The 25,208-nt window shown below is 44.3% G+C and overlaps 1 protein-coding gene across 2 annotated transcripts in view; it reads right to left on the bottom strand.

Moving 5' to 3' along the window:
* Nucleotides 1–25,208, bottom strand: part of SLC24A3 (solute carrier family 24 member 3) — a 489,601-nt gene that overhangs the window by 24,583 nt on the left and 439,810 nt on the right. For both annotated transcript variants that reach the window (XR_007151199.1, XM_047854362.1), the window contains exons 10-15: nucleotides 24,296–24,429; nucleotides 22,246–22,406; nucleotides 21,189–21,459; nucleotides 14,130–14,296; nucleotides 10,838–10,952; nucleotides 9,102–9,214 (exon numbers count right to left, since the gene is read on the bottom strand). Coding sequence is in view for 1 of the 2 variants with exons in the window: in XM_047854362.1 (XP_047710318.1) it covers nucleotides 9,102–9,214; nucleotides 10,838–10,952; nucleotides 14,130–14,296; nucleotides 21,189–21,459; nucleotides 22,246–22,406; nucleotides 24,296–24,429 (961 nt within the window). In the remaining variant the exon portion in view is untranslated. The remainder of the gene's footprint in view (nucleotides 1–9,101; nucleotides 9,215–10,837; nucleotides 10,953–14,129; nucleotides 14,297–21,188; nucleotides 21,460–22,245; nucleotides 22,407–24,295; nucleotides 24,430–25,208) is intronic.

Raw genomic sequence — 25,208 nt, 5'->3', positions numbered from 1 at the left:
TCTGGGACTCCTAGATTCTAGGAAAACAAAAAGACACAGGTTGGTTGGGCAAAATCCTGGGCCACTATTTTGGTCTACCATGACTAGGCAAAGATGTATTCTGTACAAGTGAAGTCTCCCAGAAAATTGAAGTCCACCTCTCTATAGGCTAGCAACTGTTTTTGATGAAAATATTTCATCACTTTTTCTTGATGACTCAGAATCACCACCATGAATATAAATTTTTTACCTGAGGTGAAATATGGCAAAGCTCTCAGGAGCTATTGATGTATATGGAGTTTCTTGCCCCTACCATTGAGAAAATAAAATTTATTCTCTATTTAAACAAGTAAAATGTCCCACTATGTGCATGATGGTAAAGGGTGCAGTGTGAATGGCAAACACAAAGTGGACATGGTCCTACACTCAGACTCTACTAGCAGACAGATGATGTGGGTACCTAACCATCAGACAAGGTAGGAAACAGAATGGATCAACAGGGACATGGAGAAGAGATTATTACACAATTTGCAGCATGAGGCTGTATCTGGGCAGCAAGTGGAAGGGCTAGAGACCTAGGTATGTCGTCGGGACTCAGAGTATTCTTTTGCTTACAGGATTTCCTCCTTGTTGGATGCCCTCTCAATCAAAGAGATCAAACTATCTGAGTAAAATACAAAAAACCCCACAGCATTTTAAAGAAAGCCACTAGGCTCTGAGGATGGTTTTGTTACTCTGTCCCTCCTTAATTCAGCTCACCTGGCTGTCCTTCCCTGCTTCTTCACCATTTACCTTTTAGTTTCTGACATAGTTAGGATCAAAAATTTTCCTGATAAGATTTTACTACTTATAAAATACAAGATTCTAGACTACACAGTCTTAATCATATATAATCATTGGCTTCCTAATAGCCCTTACGTTGTGAATATTACTGAAAAATAAGTAGACATCTTTCCAAAGACATGCAGATGGCCAATAGACACATGAAAAGATGTTCAACATCACCCATTATTAGGGAAGTGCAAATCAAAACAGTAATGAGGTACCACCTCACATCTGTCGGAATGGCTAAAATCGACAGGACAAGAAGTGACAAGTATTAGCAAGGAGGTGGAGAAAACGGTATCCTTGTGCATGGTTGGTGCAGCCACTGTGGAAAACAGTATTGAAGTTCTTCAAAAAAATTAAAAAATCCAAATACCACATTATCCAGCAATTCCAATATTGGATATTTACAGAGAAAACAAGCACACTAACTTAAAAAGATATATGCACCCCTATGTTTAATGTAGTATTATTTACAATAGTCAAGACATGGAAGTATCCTAAGTGTCCATCAATAGATGAATCAATAAGGAAGATGTAGTGTATATATGTATATATATATACATGGACTGAGTAAGCCACAGGAATAAAAGGCAGAGCATAAGGAATACAGTCAATGATATTGTAATAGCAATGTAATGGGACAGATGGTGGCTAAATTTGTGGTGAACAAGGGATTATGTATAAACTTGTCAAACCATTAAGTTCTACGCCTGAAACTAAGGTAATGTTGTATGTCAACTATACTCAAATAAAAAAAATAAATAAATACAAGAGGATTCCTGGGTGGCTCAGTTGGTTAAGCGTCCAACTCTTGGATTTAGCTCGGGTCATGATATCACTGTTCATGAGTTTGAGCCCACATGGGGCTCTGCACTAGCAGTGCAGAACCTGCTTGGGATTCTCTCTCTCTCCCTCTCTCTAATAAGTACATTAAAAATTTTTTTAATTAAAAAAATAAAAAATAAGTTAACAAATATTTTCCTTTGAATTTTAAAAGTTCAAAATGAAATCTTTTCAACATATGGTGCTGAAACAACCATATGTCCACATTCTAAAGAATGAAGCTGCACCCCTACCTCACACCATATACAAAAATTTTGATTTCCCTGCGATTCATAAACTTTATAGATTATATTGCTGATTTTGTGCTTTCAAAAGAGAGCACTACATTGGATGTCTGTATCCTGGAAATAAAATGAAGATCTCTCTGGGATGGAGTACAGAAATAGCATCATTTGGAAGAAAATGCAACATGACACATCTTTCTCCAGTTTTCTGAGCAAACATTTCCCCCAGGAGCACTCTCTCGTGTGCCATGCCTGTTGATCACAGAAGTGGCCTGTTTCTTCTCCTGTCTTTTCCCCTTCACTTCAGTTAAGGGTGATCTTCAACCACAGGATTCAATGTGCACAATCCCAGCAGAATGACCAAAGTGACCCAATTATGTCATGTACAGATGGAAAACATGAATTTGGACCAAAAATCTAATAGGGCCTGAATTTCTGTCTTCATGATGTCACCCTGTCACTAAAGTCAGGAACCTGAAAAGCATATGTTTTCATGACTGTGGGTATTACTGAATGAGAATTATGTTTAATTTTCTGTTCTCTGAAGAGTGTTGGGAGAATTTCAGAAGGACAGGAAAGGCGGGCAGATCATCAGGGCTCATTTATGGCAGACAATGTGCCCTGCTAAGTTGGGATTTCAGACCTGATATCCACGTTCAGTCAGGGATATTTCAAAGCTGATGGGGAGGAACTGGTTCATTTACAGGACGAATTCTGAGTTGTTATTGTTGTTGTTGGTTGAAAGGCTTTGCTTTCACATTATACGATTGCACCCTCTAACCACAGTAAAGAAAAAAATAAGCACAATGGATCTTTGATACACTGGAAGGATTTGAGTCTCCTGCTCCTGTCTGTCAATCCCTCCCTGGAGAGAGTCCATATGGTAAAAGTCTATTATATATGGATCAGTTTTCCAGGTTATTTAGAACACCATTTCTTTTCATCTTTTTGCTGCCTGCTCTTTTTCAAAACTATTTTATTTATTTATTTTTTAAGAGAGAATGCCAATGCGGCGGGGGGGGGGTGCGGCGCAGAGAGAGAAGGTAACAGGGGATCCAAAGCAGGCTCCATGCTGACAGCAGTGAGCCTGATGTGGGGCTTGAACTCATGAACCATGAAATCATGACCTGAGCCAAAGTCAGTTGCTCAACTGCCTAAGCCACCCTGGTGCCCCCTGCTGCCCGCTCTTTAGCCACTATTCTCTGGTCTTCACCAGAGGAAACAAAAAGCAGTTGAAATTCACACAGGTCTGGATTTTACTTCTTTATAACTCTGACAAGTGGGGAAATGCAACAGGGGAACACACCAGGTGGATCTGCTGGTGAACTCAACAGATCCACACCCAGTGCTCTGAGCTGGGTTAAGGTGCACAGAAACCAGGCAGAGATGGGGTGCTGATGAAGATAGGATCTAAAGACAGACCAGGAAATGAGAGACAGAGCATTGCGTTTAGCAAAGGAAGAATCTCTGGAGGGAGGGAGACACCCAAGGCTGAGTGTGACTGAGTAACGATAGAGGATCCCTAGTAGCACTTCAAAGGAAGTTATGTTGTACTATTCCCGTTATATTCAACACTCTTTTCATGGCTCAAGTATGTACATGCCCATACTATGTGCTGCAAGGAAGCTCGCCCTCATACGGCTTCCTCTGGTCAGAATGTCAGGGTAACAACTGTTTTTTTTTTTTTAAAGAGGGGCGCCTGGGTGGCGCAGTCGGTTAAGCGTCCGACTTCAGCCAGGTAACGATCTCGCGGTCCGTGAGTTCGAGCTCCGCGTCGGGCTCTGGGCTGATGGCTCAGAGCCTGGAGCCTGTTTCCGATTCTGTGTCTCCCTCTCTCTCTGCCCCTCGCCCGTTCATGCTCTGTCTCTCTCTGTCCCAAAAATAAATAAACGTTGAAAAAAAAAATAAAAAATAAAAAAAAAAAAAGAATGTGAGGGTGCCATGAAGCTGTCCTCCAAATCTCAGGAATGAAACAAGGACAAATGAAAATGTAAGGAATATTGCCATTTGCAAGAAATAATTAGGCACAAATAAAGAACTTCAAGGTGTTCATATTCTTTATAACAATTCCAGCTTTGGGAAAATAGCCTCAAATGTAAATACCGTTTTATGTAGAGTTTTTTTTTTTTTTAGATGTCTAGAATCTATAAGAGTGATTTACAGAGATGTGTGTTGCATCATTATTTATAACAGTGAAAATCTTGAGGCAAGATGTGTCTAACAGCAGCACGGTTAAGGAAATTTTGGTATAAGTAAAGAATATGAGGTTGCCTTTATTTTTTTATTTTTTTAAACGTTTTATTTATTTTTGAGACAGAGAGAGACAGAGCATGAGCAGGGGAGGGGCAGAGAGAGAGGGAGACACAGAATTGGAAGCAGGCTCCAGGCTCCAAGCCATCAGCCCAGAGCCCGACGCGGGGCTCGAACTCACGGACCGCGAGATCGTGACCTGAGCTGAAGTCGGACGCCTAACCGACTGAGCCACCCAGGCGCTCCTGAGGTTGCCTTTAAAGATGATGTTTCTAGTGAGCTTTTAAGGAAATCTTGATATGATGTTTGATATAATGAGGAGTATAAAAAGCAATGCACATAACTGTAGAGTGGAGTGTCAGCTATATAAACCAGTATGGAAAGGAAAACATGCTGAAATATTGAGAACTGATAGTTACAGATCATATTATGCATGATTTTTATCTCGTCCTCTGAACCTGCAGTCTCATGGGCAGCCACAAGCCACATGTGGCTGTGTAAATTGAAGTTAATTAAAATAAAATGAAAAGAAAAAACTCCAAGTCTGCCCTTGAACGAGCCACATTTCAAGTCCTTAAAAAGTCTCATGGAGCTAGTGGTTACTATATTGGACAGTAAAACATACAACAGCTCCATCATTACAGAAAGTTCTACTGGGCAGACACTGCTCCAGAGTTTTCTGGCATTGGTTTCTCTAGTTTTCGATGAAGACCATGTGCTATTTTGATAATTAGAAAAAAGGAAAAACAAAGTCAAGTTAGGGTGACTCGACTGTAGAAAAACCCAGGAGATTGTCTGAGGAATGGCGAAAGAGAAGCAAGGTGATTTGTGATTTAAGGAAGCAGCTACTTTAATGAGAGAGATTCAATATAATCAATAATATGTTCTCAACGTGGTTACAGGAAAGATGTATTAGCTGGGAGGGGGAGGGTCCACATATGACTCAGAAAAAGGAGCTCAAAGAGGCAGTGTGGGTCAGTGTGCCCCAGGATGGTTGTCATGACAGGGAGAGGAGCCCTATGATACGAGCTGATGCCTCAGACAATAGCAACTCAACGGCTCCCGTAAAAGGTTGTCCATTAAATCCTCTTTCTTGTTTGGCCCCCACTCACAACCAGACACTCCAGACTTTAGAGACTGCTAGTGTCCACTGACATCTTCATTGCCTCTCCTTCCTGGATGCACAGCTAAACAAGTGTCCTGGATCCTTCTTGCATCTAGGTGGGAATGTTTGACTTATCTACACAATGGGTGGGAGCAGAGAGGACATATACGACCTTCAGTCCTCATCACAAAACCATCTGCATAATATTCCATGCCCTTGCTTTCTCTGCTTCCTGTGTGTCTATTGGAGAAGGACTCCAGGAGGGTACAACCACAGGATGAAATAAGCCCCAATCTGAGTCTCTGTCTGAAGAGCCATGGGAGCTGCCAGGATGGAAATATCTGCAGGGGATTTGGAGGAAGAAATAAACGTTTCTTGGGCTGCCCCAGTGAAATGTTGGGGTTGTTTATGATACATATAGTAGTAGCGATACTTACTCTAACACATAATTTCTCATTTGATCTTCTATGCAGAACGTGTTAATGCAGCAGGTCTGTTTCCTTAATCCTTGCATGCCTCTAGGGGAGCCTAGAATGATGACAGATCCTCAGCCAATCCCCAAGAATGCGGTCCTTGGAATGTTCTTTGTGTTACTGATGAATGATGTTGTTTTGTGCTCCAAAAGCAATGGGGCATGCTGTACCAGCTTGTCAGGATTGTTTAGCGAGCTTTATGATGTATATCTGGGGTCTATGCTGGAATTCTGAATTTTGCTATCATGGCTGTATACTGAGCAGGAATGTGTCTACCTGACCAGCACTCCATAAAAGTCTCAGATTCCAGTGGACTGCCCTGGATAGAGATATCTCACACATGTCCGTATAGGTTGCTGCTAGAGAGAAAGCATGTCTTATGTGACCTGGTGGGGCAGGAATTGGTGCGTGCATCTGACCTCTCTGGATTTTTCCTGATGCATTTCGCTTTTCTGCTGCTTTTACTCCATATCCTTTGCTATAATAATAAACCTGGGCCACAACTAAAATCTGCTACTAAGTCCTGTGAATATTCCTGGTGAGTCACTGAACTTGTGGGTAGTCATGGGGCTCCCTAAATGCCTCCCACCCATGGGAGGTACAGGCTCTAGTTATGGAATGAAGAAGTCATGGGGATGAAAAGTACAGCATAAGAGAATATAGTCAATGGTATTGTCATAGTATCGTTTGGTCATTACACTTGTGGTGAGCATAGCATGATGTGATTTGTCAAATCACTACTTTGTACATCTGAAACTAATGTAACATTGTGTGTCAACTATACTTAAATTAAAAAAAAAAAAGAAAGAAACAGGGGCACCTGGGTGGTTCAGTTGGTTAAACACTGGACTTCGGCTCAGGTTATGATTGCACAGTTCATGGATTTGAGCCCTGCATTGGGCTCTGTGCTGGCAGCTCAGAGCCTGGAGCCTGCTTCAGTGTCTGTGTCTCCCTCTCTCTCTTCTCCTCCCCTGCTTGCCCTCTCTCTCTCTTTGAAAACTAAATAAACATTAAAAAAAATTTTAAAAGAAACTGTAAACAGAGGGGCCTGGGTGACCCAGTCCAGTTAAGCATCTGACTTGATTTGGGTTCAGGTCATGATCTCACAGTTCATGAGATCAAGCCCTGTGCTGGGCTCTGTGCTGACAGCATGGAGCCTGCTTAACATTCTCTCTCCCCCTCTCTCTCTGCCCCTCACCTTCACATGCAAGCACATGGGCTCACTCTCTCTCTCTCTCTCTCTCTCTCTCTCAATACATAAAGAAGTCTAAGGAAAAAAAGAAACACACACAAAAAAAAACCAAAACGAAAACCAAAAACCAAACTACCTCCTACATAAGGTCTTCACCTAGGAAAACAACATAAATTGTCCAGAATAAGTATGCTTTCTATCTTGCACTTATATATCTTACTACCATCTGTTGACATTCTAGCACATACATCAAACTCTTGTGAATCTGGCTGATGTGAGTCTCTTCATAAGTGCCTGACAACAGTGTCACTCATAAAAATCTTAGAAAGATTGTCTGGAATCCTGTGACTATCCAATTTATGATGTCCTTTCAGGGGCCAACCTGGATGACATTTCTTCAGTGTCTCTTCTACATTCATCACTTAACATGTAATAAGATGAAGCCAAGTTCAAGGGCCATGAGTGAGATAAAAACAAAGGGTGTGCAGGGATCCCATTTAGTGGTGGGGTCCAGAAAGGAATCCTGAATGAAGGGGCAATAGAGACCCCTGGAAGAAGGGACATCATTTCAAATGGGACGAGTGACAAGGTATGTGCATCTAAGGAGAGTAGTCTGCAGGAGGGGAAATATAGGGCATCTTCAGGGACAGTGATTCTGAGGGGCGCTAGCTTGGCTCTAAACAATGTCAGAGGTGGCAGGTAGCTTGGGAAGTATGATGTTCAGGGTACACTGTTTGGGGGCTACTGAAGAATTGGCCTTTCTGGTGGATATGTATCTGTTTACATTACAATCAGTCAAGGCTTGGTGGTCCTTATTCCTGGGCTCAAGGCCAGGAATTATTTTGAATAAGCATGACATTCTCCAACATGCCAAGTGCATCTCTGCCTCAGGGCCTTTGCACTGACTGTTCCTTTTGCCTGGAATGCCCTGCCCTGCCCATTTCCCCATGGCTGGTTCTCTCTAGTTATTTAGATTTCATCTCCAAAAACCAGCTTCCCCCCAAGGCAATGTGGCCTCTCTCACCACATCATTACCCAATTTCACTGACAAAATAGAAGAGATCTCCACTCCTTAGAACATATTCTGCTTCTTTCCATCCCCTTATGCTTATCTTTATTCTCTGATGAAATCTCTCAGTCAACAGGTAATTTCACATGAACCAAAAACACTTTCTGTATGAATTTTGATTTCATTGCAACTGGCTGGACACACCTTCCCTAGTTGAAACGGCCATTTGTCAAACAACTTTGATGACAACCCTCGTCTGAGCCGCAGCATTTTCTGCAGCATATACAATTACTGAACAAATTTTGCAGCTAAACTAAGGTAATGCTCAGTAACACACTGAGAGAGGCACTCAGCACTGGGTTGGGTGTAAACACTTTGGAGGCATGCTACCCTTTTCTTCCTGTGTCCAGGCAAAAATCTTGAATTGTAGTTTCTCCCTCAGTCCTCAGTGTCGAGGACAGTGGTGCCATCAGCAGAGGGGGAACATTTTCAAAGAATGGGAAAGAGTGCCAGACTCTCCGGGTCGCTCACCTGCAAATCTACCTGAGGTCACAATTAGCTCAGGCTTGAGAAAGAGCACGGAGGCCATCGCCTCACAGTCTGACTGTCACCAGATCCCTGACAGAGAGGGTCTATTATGTTTTGTGTCCCTTCCTTCACGAATAAAATTATTTTTCCTGTAAAACAAATACACTAGACAGGGGTTGGCAGATGATGGCCCATGGGTCAAATCTGGCCCACCTCCTGTTTTTGCATAACCCATGAGTTAAGAATGATTTTTATGCTTTTCAGTAGTTGAAAAAAATGGAAAGAATCATAGATCATGTATCATGACATATAAAAATTATATGGAATTGAAATTTCTGTTTCTATACATAAAGTTTTATTTGCACAGCCATGCTCATTCATTTACACGTTGTCTCTGGCTGCTTTCAGGCTACACAGCAGTAGGGGTGGATGGTTGTGATAGAGACTGGCCCTCAAAGCCTGACGTATCACAGTCTGGCCCTTTATAGAAAAGGTTTGCCAGTTCTGTTCTTGAGTCCTGAATGTGCCCACAAGCCTGACTTTGGAAGGACTTGGATAAGAAAGAGTTCGTTTACCCCTCGATGTTAGTAATACCGCATCTCCTTTGCCCTGAAAACAGTGTCCGTGTAGCCCTAGATTTAAAGAGAAATCACGGAGAAAACCCACTTACATAGGATCCATAATCCACAGCCAGGGTCTGCAGGGCCCATGGGAGACCAAGGCCAATGAGGATATCAAACACGTTGCTCCCAATGGAGTTGGACACAGCCATGTCTCCCATGCCTGTGAGGATGAGAGGTCACTTGAGTTAGAAAGGAGATCTCAGGGTAGGACAGGGAACCCCAGAGGGACTCTCCCAACCCTTTGGTCTGATAGCCAGAGACTTAGCTGGTAGGTCTGCTAGCTCATTTGCTAGGTGATTCCCTTCCCAGGCCATCACCTGTATTTTCAACAGCATATGCATTTTTAGTAGAATGGAATGGAATATGACAAGAACAGAATAGAATGAGATGCACATTCTAGTGAGTTGTTGACCTTTACTTCAAACATGACCACTGACTAAATGGGAATGATTCCAAACACCAAATAGAGTTCCAAAGATTCTGAAACACCCTCCTAGAAAGGAATAAACTTGATAGTTCTGTTAAACCTCTCATGAGCTCACCAACCCATATATTTTAGTACCGTCTCCCAACTGCTCTACCCTGTTCTCAATTCTTCTAAATAATTGAGTACTATTAAGAAAAAATAATGTGGAGTGCCGAGGTGGCTCAGTGGGTTGAGCATCTAACTCCTGATTTCTGCTCAGGTCATGATCTCATGGTTTCATGAATTCCAGCCCCACATTGGACTCTGCCTGCTGACAGCGTGGAGCCTGCTTGGGATTCTCTGCCTTTCTCTCTCTCTGCCCTTCCCTCGCTCATGTTCTCTCTGTCTCTGTCTCTCTCTAAATGAATGAATAAATGAATGAATGAATAAATGAAATCAGCAAAATTTAGTGAGTACATCTAGAGGATACTATGCTAAGTGTTACGGCTGCACATTGTGTTTGTTGAAAACAAATGCCGTCTAGCACAAATCAGGCATATAAATTAGAGTGATGCTAGGGAAGGGCATGGCCATCTGGAAGGGGCGTCCACCTGTGAGCTTGGTTTTGAAGGAGCAGAGGGTGGGCCATACACTGACGACTGACCTGTGGCAACCATCACTGTCAAGGGAACTGCAGCTGGGCAGACCTTAGGTCATGGAGTCTGTCTTCTCTAAGCCTCAGTTTCCCTAATCCATAAAATGGGCATATGATTTTCCCTACCCCATGGAGTTGTTTAAATTAAATAAGATAACAATACCTAAACTGCTTTGCTCAGTGTGTGGCACTCAGCAAAGGTTAGCTATATTACATTTATTACTATTTTTAATAATAGAAGAATGGTAATACAACCTTCAGAAGAGGTTCTGGGTGCTACCTAGAAAACATCTCTGCCTTTCTTAAGGGTAGATCTTCTGGCTTATTTCCCTGTTCTATTGATGTCAGTTAGCTTTTTTTTTTTTTTTTAATTTTTTTTAATGTTTATTTATTTTTGAGACAGACAGAGCATGAACGGGGGAGGGGCAGAGAGAGAGGGAGACACAGAATCGGAAGCAGGCTCCAGGCTCTGAGCTGTCAGCACAGAGCCTGACGCGGGGCTCGAACTCACGGACCGTGAGATCATGACCTGAGCCGAAGTCGGACGCTCAACCAACTGAGCCACCCAGGCGCCCCGATGTCAGTTAGTTTTTTGACCAACACAGCACTGAAGTCACTCATCACCCTGGTAACTGCCATGTGGATCCCCCAAAGCTCTTCCTGCCCATAGGGAGGCCTTCCTTCCTCCCCTATCCCTGCCCCCATCTAACTGGAGGCCTCACCTTGTCTGGCCACGATGAGGCTGGCCATGCAGTCAGGCACACTGGTTCCAGCTGCCAGGAAGGTGATCCCCATGATGACATCAGGAATCCCCAGCGTGTATCCAATGATTGTGACCTGGATGAGGCAGGAAGAGGTGGTGAGCAGGGAGCCGGTGCCAGCCCGACCCACTTGTGGATCCTCTGCCTGACAAACAGAAAAGGTTGCAGTCTGGCTAGTCTGCCCAGGGAGCAATGCCCGCTCTCTGTATCAATGCAGAGGGCCAAGAACATTTCATGGAGCAGACCAGGACTGCAGGTCAGGGGACCAGGGTGCGGTGGTGAAGCCCAAGTTTTCCAACCAAAGACTGGTGTTTTATACATGTTCCTTTCAGGCGAGGCAGCCATCTCAAGATAGGAGAAACAGTTTCTGGGAAAAGGTGATATTGGGACAGAATATTTAAACTCAGACTGGTCCTGGGAAAGAAACCCAGAATGGATGACTGCCATCCTGTGCTGGGAATTTAGGTATCTGAGTTCCGAGCTGCACAACTGGAATTCACGAGAACTTAAAGCGTGGGAACAACAGCCACACTATACTCGCTTATGTTGATTGATTTAGTACTCAGACACCGTGCTAAGTGATGTTCACAAGTTTTAACTTGTTAAAGTTTCACAACAACCCTACAGGGTAGGTGCTAGATTACCTCCACTCTTCAGATGGGAAGCGGAGGCAATGCTCAAGGAAGGCTGGGGACAGCCAGGCTCCTCTCCACAGGCAGCACCACCATTTGCATAGAAGGGGTTAAGCCAGAAGGCAGAAACAGGTGCTACCCAGGCAGTGCCTGCATTATGCAAATGTGCCCATTCTTGGCCCCTGATTTCCAGAGGGGGGAGGGGAAATAGGCAGGCAGTTGGAGAGGCTAGCTGTTGAGGGGCCAGTGGTAAAATGGAGGCAACTGGAAAAAGAAAGCAATTCCTGTATGTTGACCTAAGGAGAGGTCCATCCACAGGAGCGGAGATGATTAGGTCATTTCACGATGCCACCTGAGCGCCTTCACTTTCCAGAAAATTAAGAGAAATGCAAACCATGTGTTGTAAGTAGCACGCTCTCTTTTCAGCTCTACCTGGCCTCTCAGCCCCACTGTAAGAGACACTTATCCCTGACTTGGCTCCAAAGGTCACAGTTGCTCCTTCCCCATCCAAAGGTTTGGGGGATGGTAAACCGCTGGGATACCTGACTTCTTCCTCTCAAACCAGAAAATGCACTTGATGTCCATTCAGTGCAAGACTGATTTGGGGACAGCCTTGGGGCTCTCTGTCTCCCATTCTCCAGGGAGGAAAGTGAGATGCACTTGTTCCCAGGGACCTTTTGTGAAATGGAGCTGGCCAAGCTGTGTTTCTCCCTTCTTAACCCTCAGCTAGGTCCCTGCAGGGACCGGTTTGGCTCAGTGGCATTTGGCCTGGAACACAGCTGGGGTTCCTGCTCTTGCTAGTGTCATTATTACCAGGTTTGCAGTTTCATCAGGAGTTTGGGGAACCGATTCTCCAGGGAGCTGGGACCAAGTCTTGTATTTCTCCTTGTGTTCTCCCTTACTCTTGGCCATTTCTCAGAACTTCTCAGGACCTCCACCAGGGTGGAAGGAAGAAAACAGGAGGGGCAAATCCAGGTTGCTTGGTAGGCTTGCAGGTTGGTGGACCTGGGAAAACCAGCTAGCACCTGGAGGTTAGGAACACCAAAACTATTCCCCAAACTAGGAACAGAGACAGCACCCGATGAATATATCAAATAAAAACATCAATGAATCCTGCATGGGGGAGAAACCCTACAAGATGTGGGTTAGAAAAGAATTATCTGCAGGGGCGCCTGGGTGGCTCAGTCAGTTAAGCATCTGACTTCAGCTCAGGTAAAGATCTCGCGGTTCATGAGTTTGAGACCCACCTTGGGCTCTGTGCTAATAGCTCAGAGCCTGAAGCCTATTTCAGATTCTGTGTCTCCCTCTTTCTGCCCCTCTTGCCTGCTCACACTCTGTCTCTGTCTCCCTCTCTCAAAAGTAAATAAACAAAAAAAAATTATCTGTTGATGTTGAAGGCAGGGGATAATTTGTGAGTTAACTGTGTCAGGTTTACAAATTTGCCATGATTTCCAAAATAATCTCTTCAGAACTTTTTTTTTTTAGCCCTTGGATTTAATGTTTATTTAGTTTTGAAAGAGAGACAGAGACAGAGTAAGCAGGGGAGGGACAGAAAGAGAGGGAGACACAGAATCCAAAGCAGCTGCAGGCTCCCAGATGTCAGCCCAGAGCCCAACGTGGGGCTCAGACTCACGAAATGTGAGCTCATGACCCAAGCCGAAGTTGATGCCCAACCGGCTGAGACACCTAGGCGCCCCTAGATCTTGGGTTTAATTCTCCAGAATTTATATTACAGTTCTGTCCGATGTTTGAACCAGATTGATTTAGATTTGAGCAGTTTTGTCACAGCTTTTCATCTCTGCCTAACTCTGACTGGACTAGGTTTGATCCCCAGTTAAAAAGCAGAGTTGTAAATGGGCAATGCACTCTGGATGGTTGTGTTGCCTTAAAATGGCTTTGGGGCAGAGGCTCTTTTGAGTCCTAGCCCCACAACCAATGCCAGTCCTTGAATCATTGTTTTAGCTTCAGAAAGGACCCTTGAGTGGTCTCCGGGTCTAATGACCTTATTTACTGGTTGACAGTAAACTGAGACTCAGTTAGGGGAAGTGACTGTGACAGAGGGAATTATTACTCCCTGATTCTTCATGCCTTTCCTTCACACCCTTTGCCTTGTGGCTCTGCTGTTCTTCTGGCTAGAGTAGGCAGAGTATATTTTCCCTACTCCCATTGATGTTGGGCACAAGTCACCAGCCAAGGCCCTAGGAGGCACCTCATGTTTCCACCAGTCCTCTAGCATTCCAATGATCCATCATGAGAAGAACATTCCCCGGGTAGCCACAGGGTCCAAGGAAAATGAGCAAACCTATGGAGTAGACATGAAACCCACCCACAGCCTGAACCAAACATAATCATGCTGTAGCTGGAAGGAGAACTGCTCCGTCGGTCAGTGCCTGCTAAGATGACTCAAACCACAGTCAACCTGTAGATATGTGAGCAGGAGGGTAAATTCTTGTGATTCTAAACCACTGAGTTTAAGGATGGTTTGTTAGGCAGTTTCCTGAGGTAATGGCTGACTGATACAGTTACTGGGCTGAAACCCCACTCCCTATTCCCCTCTGATTGGAGCACATTTTTCCCTCTAAAGAGATCTAGCAATGCTGTGGGGTTCTGAGTCTACTCACCATCCACACCATCATGTAGGAGAAGGCTGCAATCCATAACGTGGAGGAAGCAAATGTCACCATGAACCACTTTTCCCAGCGCGGCTTGTTGCAGTTGGGTACCGTGAAGTATAAGACAAAACTCAGTGGCCAGGTGAATGCCCACTTCACTGTTTCCAGTTTTCCAGCTGGTAAAATAAAAAAGGCAGAAAGCACATTAGTTAGCTTCCTCTCTCTGTTTTACCAGCCCTCCATGCTGCTTGCCCCTGACATTTACAGCCTAATTGATGGCCTGGGAAATAAGCCTTATCACGTTGTTCTTTACATAAAAGACACAAATGGCTTTCCACCAGCCACGAAACCTGGCGTTCAAAACCCAGTAAAAAAAAAAAAAAAAAAAGGTATCTACTGCTCACCTGCTAGTTAGGCACCCAAATGACAGATATGTCACTTCTGAGCACACAGGGCTGGGAGGATGGTTTGGCAAATGGGGCCAGGTGGGAAAGGATGAGGATGATTCTCAGACACAAAGGGAGAGGAGTGTGTGGGGGTGGGGTGAAGGTGGGGGAGGGGAGCTAGACAGACCACCAGTCTGCCTGGGGTCTCTTCTCCCCATGATTAGATAACACAATCTTACAAGATTATAAAGTGTCAGTGGTCACACCGCCATCTAGTGGAATTGCTCAATATTGTCTGTCAACTCACTGAAATCTTGAAAGATGGTTTGAAAGTTGTCAAAACATTGCCTGGGGGTATCTCAAGCTGATACGAATTTGCAAATTAGTCATTGATTTCTGGCTCTCTAAATACCTGCTTTCAGGGATGAGGTGATGGATTGGCCAGTGATGACCTGATCCTATCATCTCTGTGTTGTCTGAGCTCTGTGTTTCAGGCACACCCATAAATGCTTATTTTGGTGACTCTATTTCCATGAGTTCCTTGTCGTCTCAGATTTGACAACCATATCAGGTCTCATTTGGCCTTTATTACAATCCTGCTTAAGGGCTAATACCTCTGGTAAGAAATGCATTGTATATACTCCCTGCTCCAATGGAGATAAAAGAACATTTCCACCTTCCAGAAAGTTCCCTGAGTCTCTTTCCAGTCAATTCTCCACCCTCTGCCACCATAGATTAGTTTTTCCTGTTGTCCACCTTCAAATAAAGAAAATCACATGGTGCATGATTTTAGTCAACATGTTTTTTGAGATTCATTCGTGTGTCAGGAATTCATTCCGCTTAGATTGCTGTATAGTCTTATTATACACAACTTATTATCCATCCTCCTGTGGATGGGACTTTGGGGTTGTTGCCAGTTTTGAAGTATTACAACTAACGTGGCCATGAGCATTCCTGTATACTTTTTTTGGTGGGCATGTTTTTATCTCTCTTTGGTTGAAGACCCAGGAGTAGAACTGCTGAGTCACAGGGTGGGTGTTTTTTCTAACTTTGTTAAGAAACTGTTGAGAAGTCTTCCAAAAATGATCGTCCCATTTTATACTCCCACCAGAGTTAAGGAGGTATTTTTAAAATGACACTTTGAACAGTGATTAATAAACTGCTAAATGAAATTTATTTCGTAATTTTATAGCGGTATCCAGCACTTTCCCAGTTCGCTGCTACGAGATGGGAACAAATGCCACAGACACCAGGGACTGTTTGGCTGGATTTCAAAGCAAGATAGCTGTCGGGGGATTTTTGTGAGCATTTTTACAAATGCTGTAGAATCCAGAACATAGACCCTTGGATCCCAAAGGCATCCTGGAGTCCTGCGTGCTGCTAAATCCTGTGATGTAGGGATGTCAGTTACGCATCTCGGGCTCTGGGGACCCCCTCACTGGCCTTCCAGTCTTCCTGAGGCCCCTGCACAGACTTGGTCCAATTTAAATACACACACCCCATCAAAGTTATAAAGAAATACACCAATGGGAAGGGGAATGACTGCCATCTGGCTCTTTGTCATCCTTCAGAAATTCTTCAGAAAATTAAACAAACAAAAAAAGAAATCAGAACTTATGACTGCAGGAGCTTAGAAAATGATATTAAGTAAAGCTGGAAGCAGTACATATTAGGACCAATGAATTTTGAGTTTTCTTCTCTCAGCTGCTTTAGAAAGTTCTGACTTGACTCTGGTTAGGGCCTTATATCTAGAAAAGAGTCTTCTGTTTCATGATATAGATGCTTTCTGCGAGTTATGGCTCCACTGCAACAACAAACATATAGCAGAAATTCAATCAGTATGGGGAACCTGGGTGGCTCAGTCGGTTAAGCATCCGACTTCTGCTCAGGTCATGATCTTGTGGTTTGTGAGTTCGAGCCCTGCGTCGGGCTCTGTGCTGACAGCTCAGAGCCTGGAGCCTGCTTCGGATTCTGTGTCTCCCTCTCTCTCTGCCCCATCCACTGCTCACGTTCTCTGTCTCTCAAAAATGAATAAACATTAAAAAAATTTTAAAAAATTCAATCAGTATAATCTGGGATGTAATGTAACAAATACAGCTCCTTCAGCAAACCAAGTGATACAGAAATGTGCTTTTTAAGTGATTTTGAGGAACTGCAGCAGCAAATAAGGAACATTCCTATATTTTGGTGTGTTCTTTTTCCTGTGGAAGTGTGTTTACCTACATTCACATATAAACGTTTCTATTTCTGTTAGTCAATGGTAAGGCTTTCTTCATGCAAGGATAAGAATATATGTTCAACTTATACTCTGCATAGGTGTATATGATTTACATATATGCCATATGAATTTAACCTCTATGTATATTATATGCACATATAAACACAGTGATGCATGTGCATATTTTAGCTAGCTTAAGTTTCCATTTCTAAATAAAGAGGTAAAAATGGTTTCCTTTCCTCTCTGAGTCAACAGTATTTCTGGATATTTCCCCATCTTTTCTTCCATTGCTATGTGATCCAAAGAGAGTGCCCTGGGGACAGGTTTATTCCTTCATTTAACGAATATTCATTGAATGCTCCTCTGCCAGTGTGCACCAGGTGCTGCTTCAGGTTTTAAGGATACAGCCATGAATGAAGAAAACAAAACTCTCTGTGCATGAACCCGATGTACCAGTGATCATGTGATTTCTCGGAAGTCAGCCAGCAACTGAGAGATGAAGCCAGGGGACATGAAGCGGGGACTCTGAGCATTATAGTATCCCTTTGAGTGTGACTTGCCTCTAAAAAGCAAAGGACCTGTTCTTAAGTTATACTCCTTATTGAGTTTTTAAAGAAGCTTAATTCTATTGAGTAGAAAAAGTCATTGCTCATTATCATAGGCCTAGATTAAATATATCAATTTGTTCTAACTATACAGGCAATAAAAATGTTTTAGAATGGAAAATCTAGAAAAATTTAAACAATAATTCCACCTAGGATAAACATACTCATATTTTGGCATACTTCTATTGAGTCTTTTTTTCTGTGGAAGTATGTTTACCTATGTAAACATTTCTATTTCTGACAGTCAATAGTAGGAATTTCTTCATGCAACAGATATGAATATATGTGCAATTTACATGTATATATATGCACATACATATATACTGTGCATAGGTGTATATAAAAACATACATACGATATGAGCTTAGCCTATACACATATTATATGCACATACAAAACAGGTATGTTAATATCTGTGCATATATAATATAAGCATAAAACAGTATACAGATTTATATAGTATATGAATAAACATGTTAGACGTATACATTATATCAACATGTGCACACTGCACATATATGCACATGCTTATATTCACGCATGCCCATGTATGTGCACATATATGCATACACAATGTATGTGTGCACATGTACATACATCATAGATATGCCTGTATTTACATACTTCTACATAATTTCTTATTATTTTTTTTAAATGTTTACTTATTATTGAGAGACAGAGAGACATAGAACGTGAGCAGGGGAGGAGCAGAGAGAGGGGGAGACACAGAACCTAAAGCAAGCTCCAGGCTCTGAGCTGTCAGCACAGAGCCCGACATGGGGCTCGAACCCACAAACTGTGAGATCATCACCTGAGCCGAAGTCAGTTGTCTAACCAACTGAGCCACCCAGGTGCCCCTCTACATAATTTCTTAAATACTAATTATACTCATTATAATCAAATTCTGGAGAGAAGAAAGCCCTACAGCTGTGACAGGAACAAAGACAGCCCATGCCCCTGCAAGATTACCGTGAGAAGGAGAAATGTCCTCATTGTGTGGCCAGACCTTTTTCAGGCCAAAGGAACTTAGTGCAGAGGAACTGGATGTTCCTAGACTGAGTCCTCCCAGCTCCTCGAGTGGCCTCTGTTGGCCACTGCTTGAAGGGGTCTCCCTGCCCAAGGAAGGGCCTGCTGGACACTCAGATCAAAGTTCGTGAGTCCGGGAATGGGGTTTGGCCTCAGTTGGTGGAAGGGGACAGAGGATCATAATTGGACGAACCCACTCTCCGTTTCAAAGTCAGAATCTGGCTCTGAATGAGGCTCCCCTAAGGCTCAGGGGAGCTGTAAAGATCAGCCATGTGAGGGTGCTACTCCCTCACTGGCTCAGGTGTGGCCCACAGACAAGCGGCACCAGTGTCACCTGGGGCTTGTTATAAATGCAGAATCTTGGGCCTCCCACCAGACCTTCGGAATCAGAGCCATTTTATCAAGGATGCCCAAGGTGAAGACCTTGGATTCCATTTCATGTCTTGGTAGCTCGGGCGGGGGGGTGGGGGGGGTGGGAGGGGTGGGGGCGGTGGGTAGGAAGGCCCAGGAATGAAGCAGAGATCCTGAGGAGTGGCAGGACCACGCAGAGCATCCTTTCTCCTCTCATGCCTGTGCTTCCAAAGGATGTGGAGGCCCCGAAGTGGGCTTCCCGAGCCCTTGTCTACAGCCACATCTCTTAATGTACGAGGAGACAAGATGGATGATGTAGCTGGAAGCCCCAGGCCTCCTCATCTGTAACTAACCTGAGACGAGAAGGGAAGGTGAGCAACAGTTACAAGGTACCTTGAAACCTCAAGGGTTGGCCTGGCATTTATCCCATTCAGGTTAGAAACACAAACAAGTGATCCGAAGGGGGCCCCTTTGTCCTACTAAGTAACGAGGCTCAGTTGCGGAAGCCACACGTCTGGTGTCACACACGTATCTTTAGTGTGAGGTAGAGGGGTGTACTTGGGGCTTCTGGGAAGCTGACATGGCCCCTTACAGAGCATTAATCAGTGAAAGACTTTAGCAAAAGTTATTTTTAGAGCTTGGTTGTGGGCTCCCAGTGGTGAACTCTGGAAGCAAAGGCCAGGCTAGACAGAATTTGAGATGTAGGCCCCCAAGAGTCTATGCCCTGACTCTCAGAACCTGTGAAGGGGGGCTGAGCTACCAGTTCCATGACTATGCTATGCTATGTAGCAGAGCTGACCTCCTCACGGGGAGGTTATATAGTTGGGCCTGATCTAGGCCCCTCAAAATCTGAAGGGGAGGGCCAAGATATTAGAAGCGTGAGAAGCACCCAAAGCACCATTGCTAATTTGAAGAACACAGGCCCTCAAGGGCAGTGGGCAACCCCCAGCTGACAGCCAGCAAGGAAAGAGGATAGCCTTACAACCACAAGGAACCAGATTTTGCCAACAGTCTGCATGTGTCTGGGAACGATTGTCCCCAGGGCTTCTGGGAAGGACTAAGTCCCATCTGCACCTCTAATATGGCCTTCGGAGCCTCTGAAACCCAGCCACACTGTTTTAAGCCACTAAATTTGTGGTGATTTGTTATGCAGCAATAGAAAATGGACATGAAAGTTCATAAGGGAGAAATAGAGGGGACTGGTCACTTCATCCTTAAAATGCTTTTGTCCTGGCTGACAGGGAAGAAGGTTGCCACGAAATATAGCCAAAGGTGGCAAAATGGGTAAGGAGCCAATATACTTTTTTTCAGTCAAGACAACCTTCTAACAAGTAATGATTTAATTCTGGCTGGGCAGTTGGGGACTTTGGGATATAGGTTCTGAGAGAACAGTGTCTAGTTAATTTTGGTAAACATTTGATGAGGCTGAGATCTGAGGAGCCCTGAGGGGGCACAGGAGGGCAGCTCTGGTCCAAGTTCAACTTGATGTCCCCTCGCATCTGAAAATAACACAGAACTCTGAGACTCCACACCCACATGCTACCATTAAATGGCCTTTCAAGTGGGTCAAGCAATCCTTCCAGAATTCAGTCCTCCTGGAAATTTAAACATCCTGGAGAAGTTGCACACATTAATTAAGCCTCACAGATTTGACCAGGGCACTCTTTCCTAAAGCAGCCAGAAGTTTCTGGAAGGTCTGGCAAATAGGTAGAAGAATTCTTTGGGCTTGGTCCACTCATTCCAATAATGGGTGGGGTAGGAGGACAAGGTCTCTGGAATAGCCAAGTCATTGTTGGGTAGCAGTCAGGAGAGGACAACTGCCTTGGTGGCTGGGGTCCTGAAAACTATACATGCCTTGCTCCTCCCCTTCGAGGTACCAGGGAGATTCCCGCTACCAGTGTGACTGTATGAGATTCAGCTGGGGATGGGATGCTTTTGCTAGGTCTGTATCTTGGTGGTATCTTAGGTCATGGGAAAGGAGAAACCTGTAGGGTGGTGGGTAAGGGGTAGGAAGTGAGCAGAAGAACAAAAGCCAACTGGGAAGGCTGCACATGATCCCCTAGACTGGCCTTGGCAGGACAGCTCCCCCAGCCAAATGTAATGGGATGGGTGAAGGTGGGCGAAGAGCTTCTTCCCTTGAGCACCAAGCTGTCTCCCCAACATGGGTTGTGAGAATTTCCTCCTTAGCACCAAAAGGTCCCACAGAGCAGCTAAGAGAAGATCTTTCTCCATGAAGTGTCGACAATTTTACATTTTGTCAAAGAACCCACATTTCAGCTAATGATCATGTGTCACCATCTTGTTCATTCTGGACCCTCTAAAACAGAGTCTTGCCCATGGTAGAAGTTAATATAAATATTTCTATATTCATGTATAGAGATAGTTCTTTGAATTGGATGGCAAAAAGATCATCAAAGTCAAGGACATGTACTCAGTGCCCAAAAATAGCTCCCGATCCCAGCCCACACATAGGTCCTCTTACAGGGGAGGTCGAATGGTGTGTATGGTCCTTCATCATCATCTTCATCCTCCTCTTCCTCTTCATCATTCTCGTTGTTGTCATTGTCCTCATTCTCATTCTCTGTCTCGTTACCAGCCTCAGCAACAACATCATCCCTCCGAGTCCCATTCACACCTCTGTCTGGGCCACTGCTGGGCCCTGTCCCATTCTCCACGGTGTGCTTAATTGGGATTTTGATGGCCACCTCAGATTCTCCATTGGCGTAGGCTCTACTGTTTATGAGTCTTTGCCTCTGGAAAAAGAAAGTCACATTCTTACCACAGTCAGAGGGAATGTAGATCCTTACAACTAGGACACCAGCTATTAGGACCTTTTTCAGGCTGTGACAGGGAGATGCTTCCAGAAGACTCTTCAGTGAAGTCTTCAGGGATTCTTCAAAGTAATAAGCAACTCAGACAACCTCCTTCTGGGAGGAAGGATTCACATGTTATGACCCACAGGAGTTTGCAAATCCCTTTAGAGAAAATATCCTCTTTCTCCAATGTGCCCTTCATTTCTGTCAGCGTTCTCAATTCCCTGGGCACTGCACTATTATCTTTCTTCTTTGGACTGTAGGAATCACTTGGTCCATATATGAGAAAGCCACAAAAATGTGTCTGGACTAGTGTATCAATATGGCTGCCACTCCAGAGAAAGGGTTACACAGGAGAATTCAGGTCAGAGACTACATTACTTTAAAGTAAGGCAACCTTGATTTAGCAACTGCTTCTGTGCAAGTTCACATCAAAGGGTTTAACCCATATGAAAGATGAAAAGAAAAAGGTAGGTAGAGGGGATAAGAAAGCTTTTCTGTATGACTGGGAGCCTGATCATATCTTTCAACACGTGAACACGTGGAGAGAAGAGCAAGAAATAGGATGTACAGCTGGCTCCATCAGCAAAGATGTTGGGAAATATCTGAGGAATATTATTGTGTTCAATGTTGAGTTTTGTATTTCTGTTTTCAGACCAAGAAATGTCCTCCCCTTCCCAAAGTCTCCCACCCTGCTCAGTGGCTAATGCAGTGTTTCCCAGATACCTCATTGATCAACATGCGACTGGCCATGGAGAGTCGGGTCTTGGGGGGGAAGTGGCTGGTGATCATGATTCGAAGTCCAGCCTCAGAGAAAGAAAGCTGGTGAGGGTAGGCTGACAGCAGCTCATCTACCATGATCACTGACGCTTTGCGGTGGAAATTGGCTAGGGAAATTAAAAACACAAAGTAAAGAAAACATTGAGGCTAGGAGCAGGAAGGAGATATTTATTTAGACTTCTTTCCCTTCGTTTTCTCCCCTTTCCTCCCCTCCTCCTCCCTCCCTCCTATCTACTCACTTATCCATCCATCCATCCATCCATCCGTCCTCTCATCCACCCTTCTATCCTTCCTTCATCTATCCAATCGTCCATTTATCCATCCATCCATCTACCCACCTGCCCATCCTCCCATCTACCTTTCCTCCCTCCCTCCCTCCCTCCCTTCCTTCCTTTTTTCCTTCCTTGCATCCATCCAACCATCCAACCACCCGGCCATCTATCCAAGGAAGGCTGTAGTGGGCAAAATTTAGAGAAGAGTCAAACTCTTCTTTCCATAAGGCTCTTTGATATAGCTTATTTGAAATGTCTTGAAACAATTTAAGCATCATTCACTGGCACAGTAAGAATGAGTGATAACCTAAGAGAATTCTTTTGTGTCTTCAAAGGGTTTTTTTCCCTGGGCACAGGAAAGATCCCAATAATATTTAGTAACCCTTTCTGCCTTTCAAATGTCAACAATATTCAATGTTTTGAGCTGTTAAAAGCTGCAGAACTGACTTTAATGTCCAGTGGAGGGCTCAGTGGAGGAACACGAACACTGCTGTAGCCCAGTCTATGAGCAGGGCTGACAAACAGGCGTAGGTGGCTGAGCTGGCCACATTACAGAGGCCCAAGGTCCAGTGGGACCCAAATTGGTACACAAGATTTGCTGACAGGCCTGATAAAAAAGTTTCACCAAGACCCAAGTTCCCTCTCCATGAATGTGCAATCCGAGCACACAGCTCACAGGTACCTGGACGTACACTCTCCTGGTCCTCACTCCTGTTTTCCAAGTCACTAAACCATCAAATGATCTCTTGAAACACTGACTAATAGGAGGTAGCTCTTTTTGGTTCCCTAAGAGTATTCCTTTTATGGTTAAAAACTCTCCGGAGTTTTTGGTTAAAGTCTTTGGTTAAACATAAGTAGAGAAGTGTGTCACATAATCGATTTTCAAATTCAAATAATTACCCACAGATTTCAAACTCAGACATATATTTGAAAATAACATAGATTTTCTAATTTCTTTTTTGTTTTTCCTACAAAGCAACCATATGGGACCAAGCAGAAATAAACCCACACATTTTTGGAGGAAGTTAAAAGAAATTAAGTGAAAAGCAAAACACATTCTAAGGCAAATGTAAATGACAATTTTCTATGTTCCTCTAAGGAAGAATATTATTAGGGAGCACTATCTTAGTTCTTTTAGTCTATCAACTGCTTAATGAGAATGAGAATCTATTGACTACAAGAATTACTTTGTAAAAAAAAGGGGAGGGAGTAATTTACCATGTCATTTTCAGCTTGGAAACTGAGGTAATGTGGACTGAAAGTGAATTTGGATATAGTAATACACCAACAACAATTATCGCAAATGGAATATTTTACATATTTTATCTCCTCTACTCGTTAAAAGGTTATCCCCATTTGGGAGAAGAGAAAATTGAGGCCCATTTGCTTCATGGTTATACAGCCAAATTGTGACAGTCAATACCTCAAACCACCCTCTCTCCCCAGTCTTCTCTCCTATATGGTCCTGTCCTAATTCTCCCTCCCCCTTGTCACTCCCGGCAAATGTTTTGCTCAAGAACTTCAGGAAACCTTCCCAGGCAGCTCATCACCAGGTATGACTGCCCCAGGATGTAGCCAAAGGGAGGCGGGGTGGGGGGGGGGGAGAACCACACCCTTCTCTCCTTTGGTCTGCTCTGGGACAGGCAGCATCTGGCCAACCCAGCCATGGTGCCCCAGGCAGCCTCCCAACGCTCCTTCCTTGGACCCAGGCTCCACGCGGTTACCTTTCTTGAGTAGCACCACAGTTGCGTCACAATTGCTGCTGTCATCGATTTCTGCATTGTTGGCTAAGCCGTTGACCATGTTTCCAGTACCTTTCGTTCTCCTTTCGAAGCACTGATGGATGCAAGCGTTATATCTGAACAAAGTAATGAGCAGAAGGAGTCTGTCAGCGTTTGCTGCTGCCCCATTTCCCATCCCCCATCCAGTGTTGTGCGCAGCTCCCAGTCTAGGTGTGTTATTGTCATTGTTATTATTTTGTCCTCTCGTTTTCCTGCAGAAAATGCACCCTGTCCTATTTTCCAATTTAAGGATCTATGGTAAATGAAAACAAAACCAACATTACATAAATAAATAGAGACCCACTGCTTTCTTTGCAGCCTCTTCAAGGTCAATGGAGGCACCCCAGGATTGAGGTCCCCTGCTTGCAGTCTGTGTGTGGAAGGGTCGCCATGAGGCTCAGTGGGGTGGGCAAGGTCTACCTTCTTTTGGCCGTGTCTCCAGGACCCACTGCTGCAGGGACCTGCTCAGTGGGGGGAAGGAGGAAGGAGCAGGTGTCACATCCACGCTGCTACCCAGTGTGTCACAGGCCGGCTGGCACTCTAGGTCTCTGTCTGTGTTTGGTTTTCTAAAATCACAGGTTGGGATCCTGTGAATCTCTTGTTAATGCTGTATTAGGGCGCCTGGGTGGCTCAGTCGGTTAAGCATCCGATTTTGGCTCAGGTCATAATCTCATGGTTTGTGAGTTCGAGCCCCGCCTTAGGCTCTGTGCTGACAGCTCAGAGCCTGGAGCCCGCTTCGGATTCTGTGTCTCCCTCTCTCACTTCCCCTCCCCCACTCACTCTCTGTCCCCCCCCCCCTCAAAAATAAATAAGCATAAAAAAACTTTAATGCTGTGCTGTAATTCCAGGCCTGATG

Source organism: Prionailurus viverrinus, chromosome A3 (genome assembly GCF_022837055.1).
Source record: "Prionailurus viverrinus isolate Anna chromosome A3, UM_Priviv_1.0, whole genome shotgun sequence".
Lineage (NCBI taxonomy): Eukaryota > Metazoa > Chordata > Mammalia > Carnivora > Felidae > Prionailurus > Prionailurus viverrinus.
This window is presented reverse-complemented; position numbering and strand designations above follow the sequence as displayed.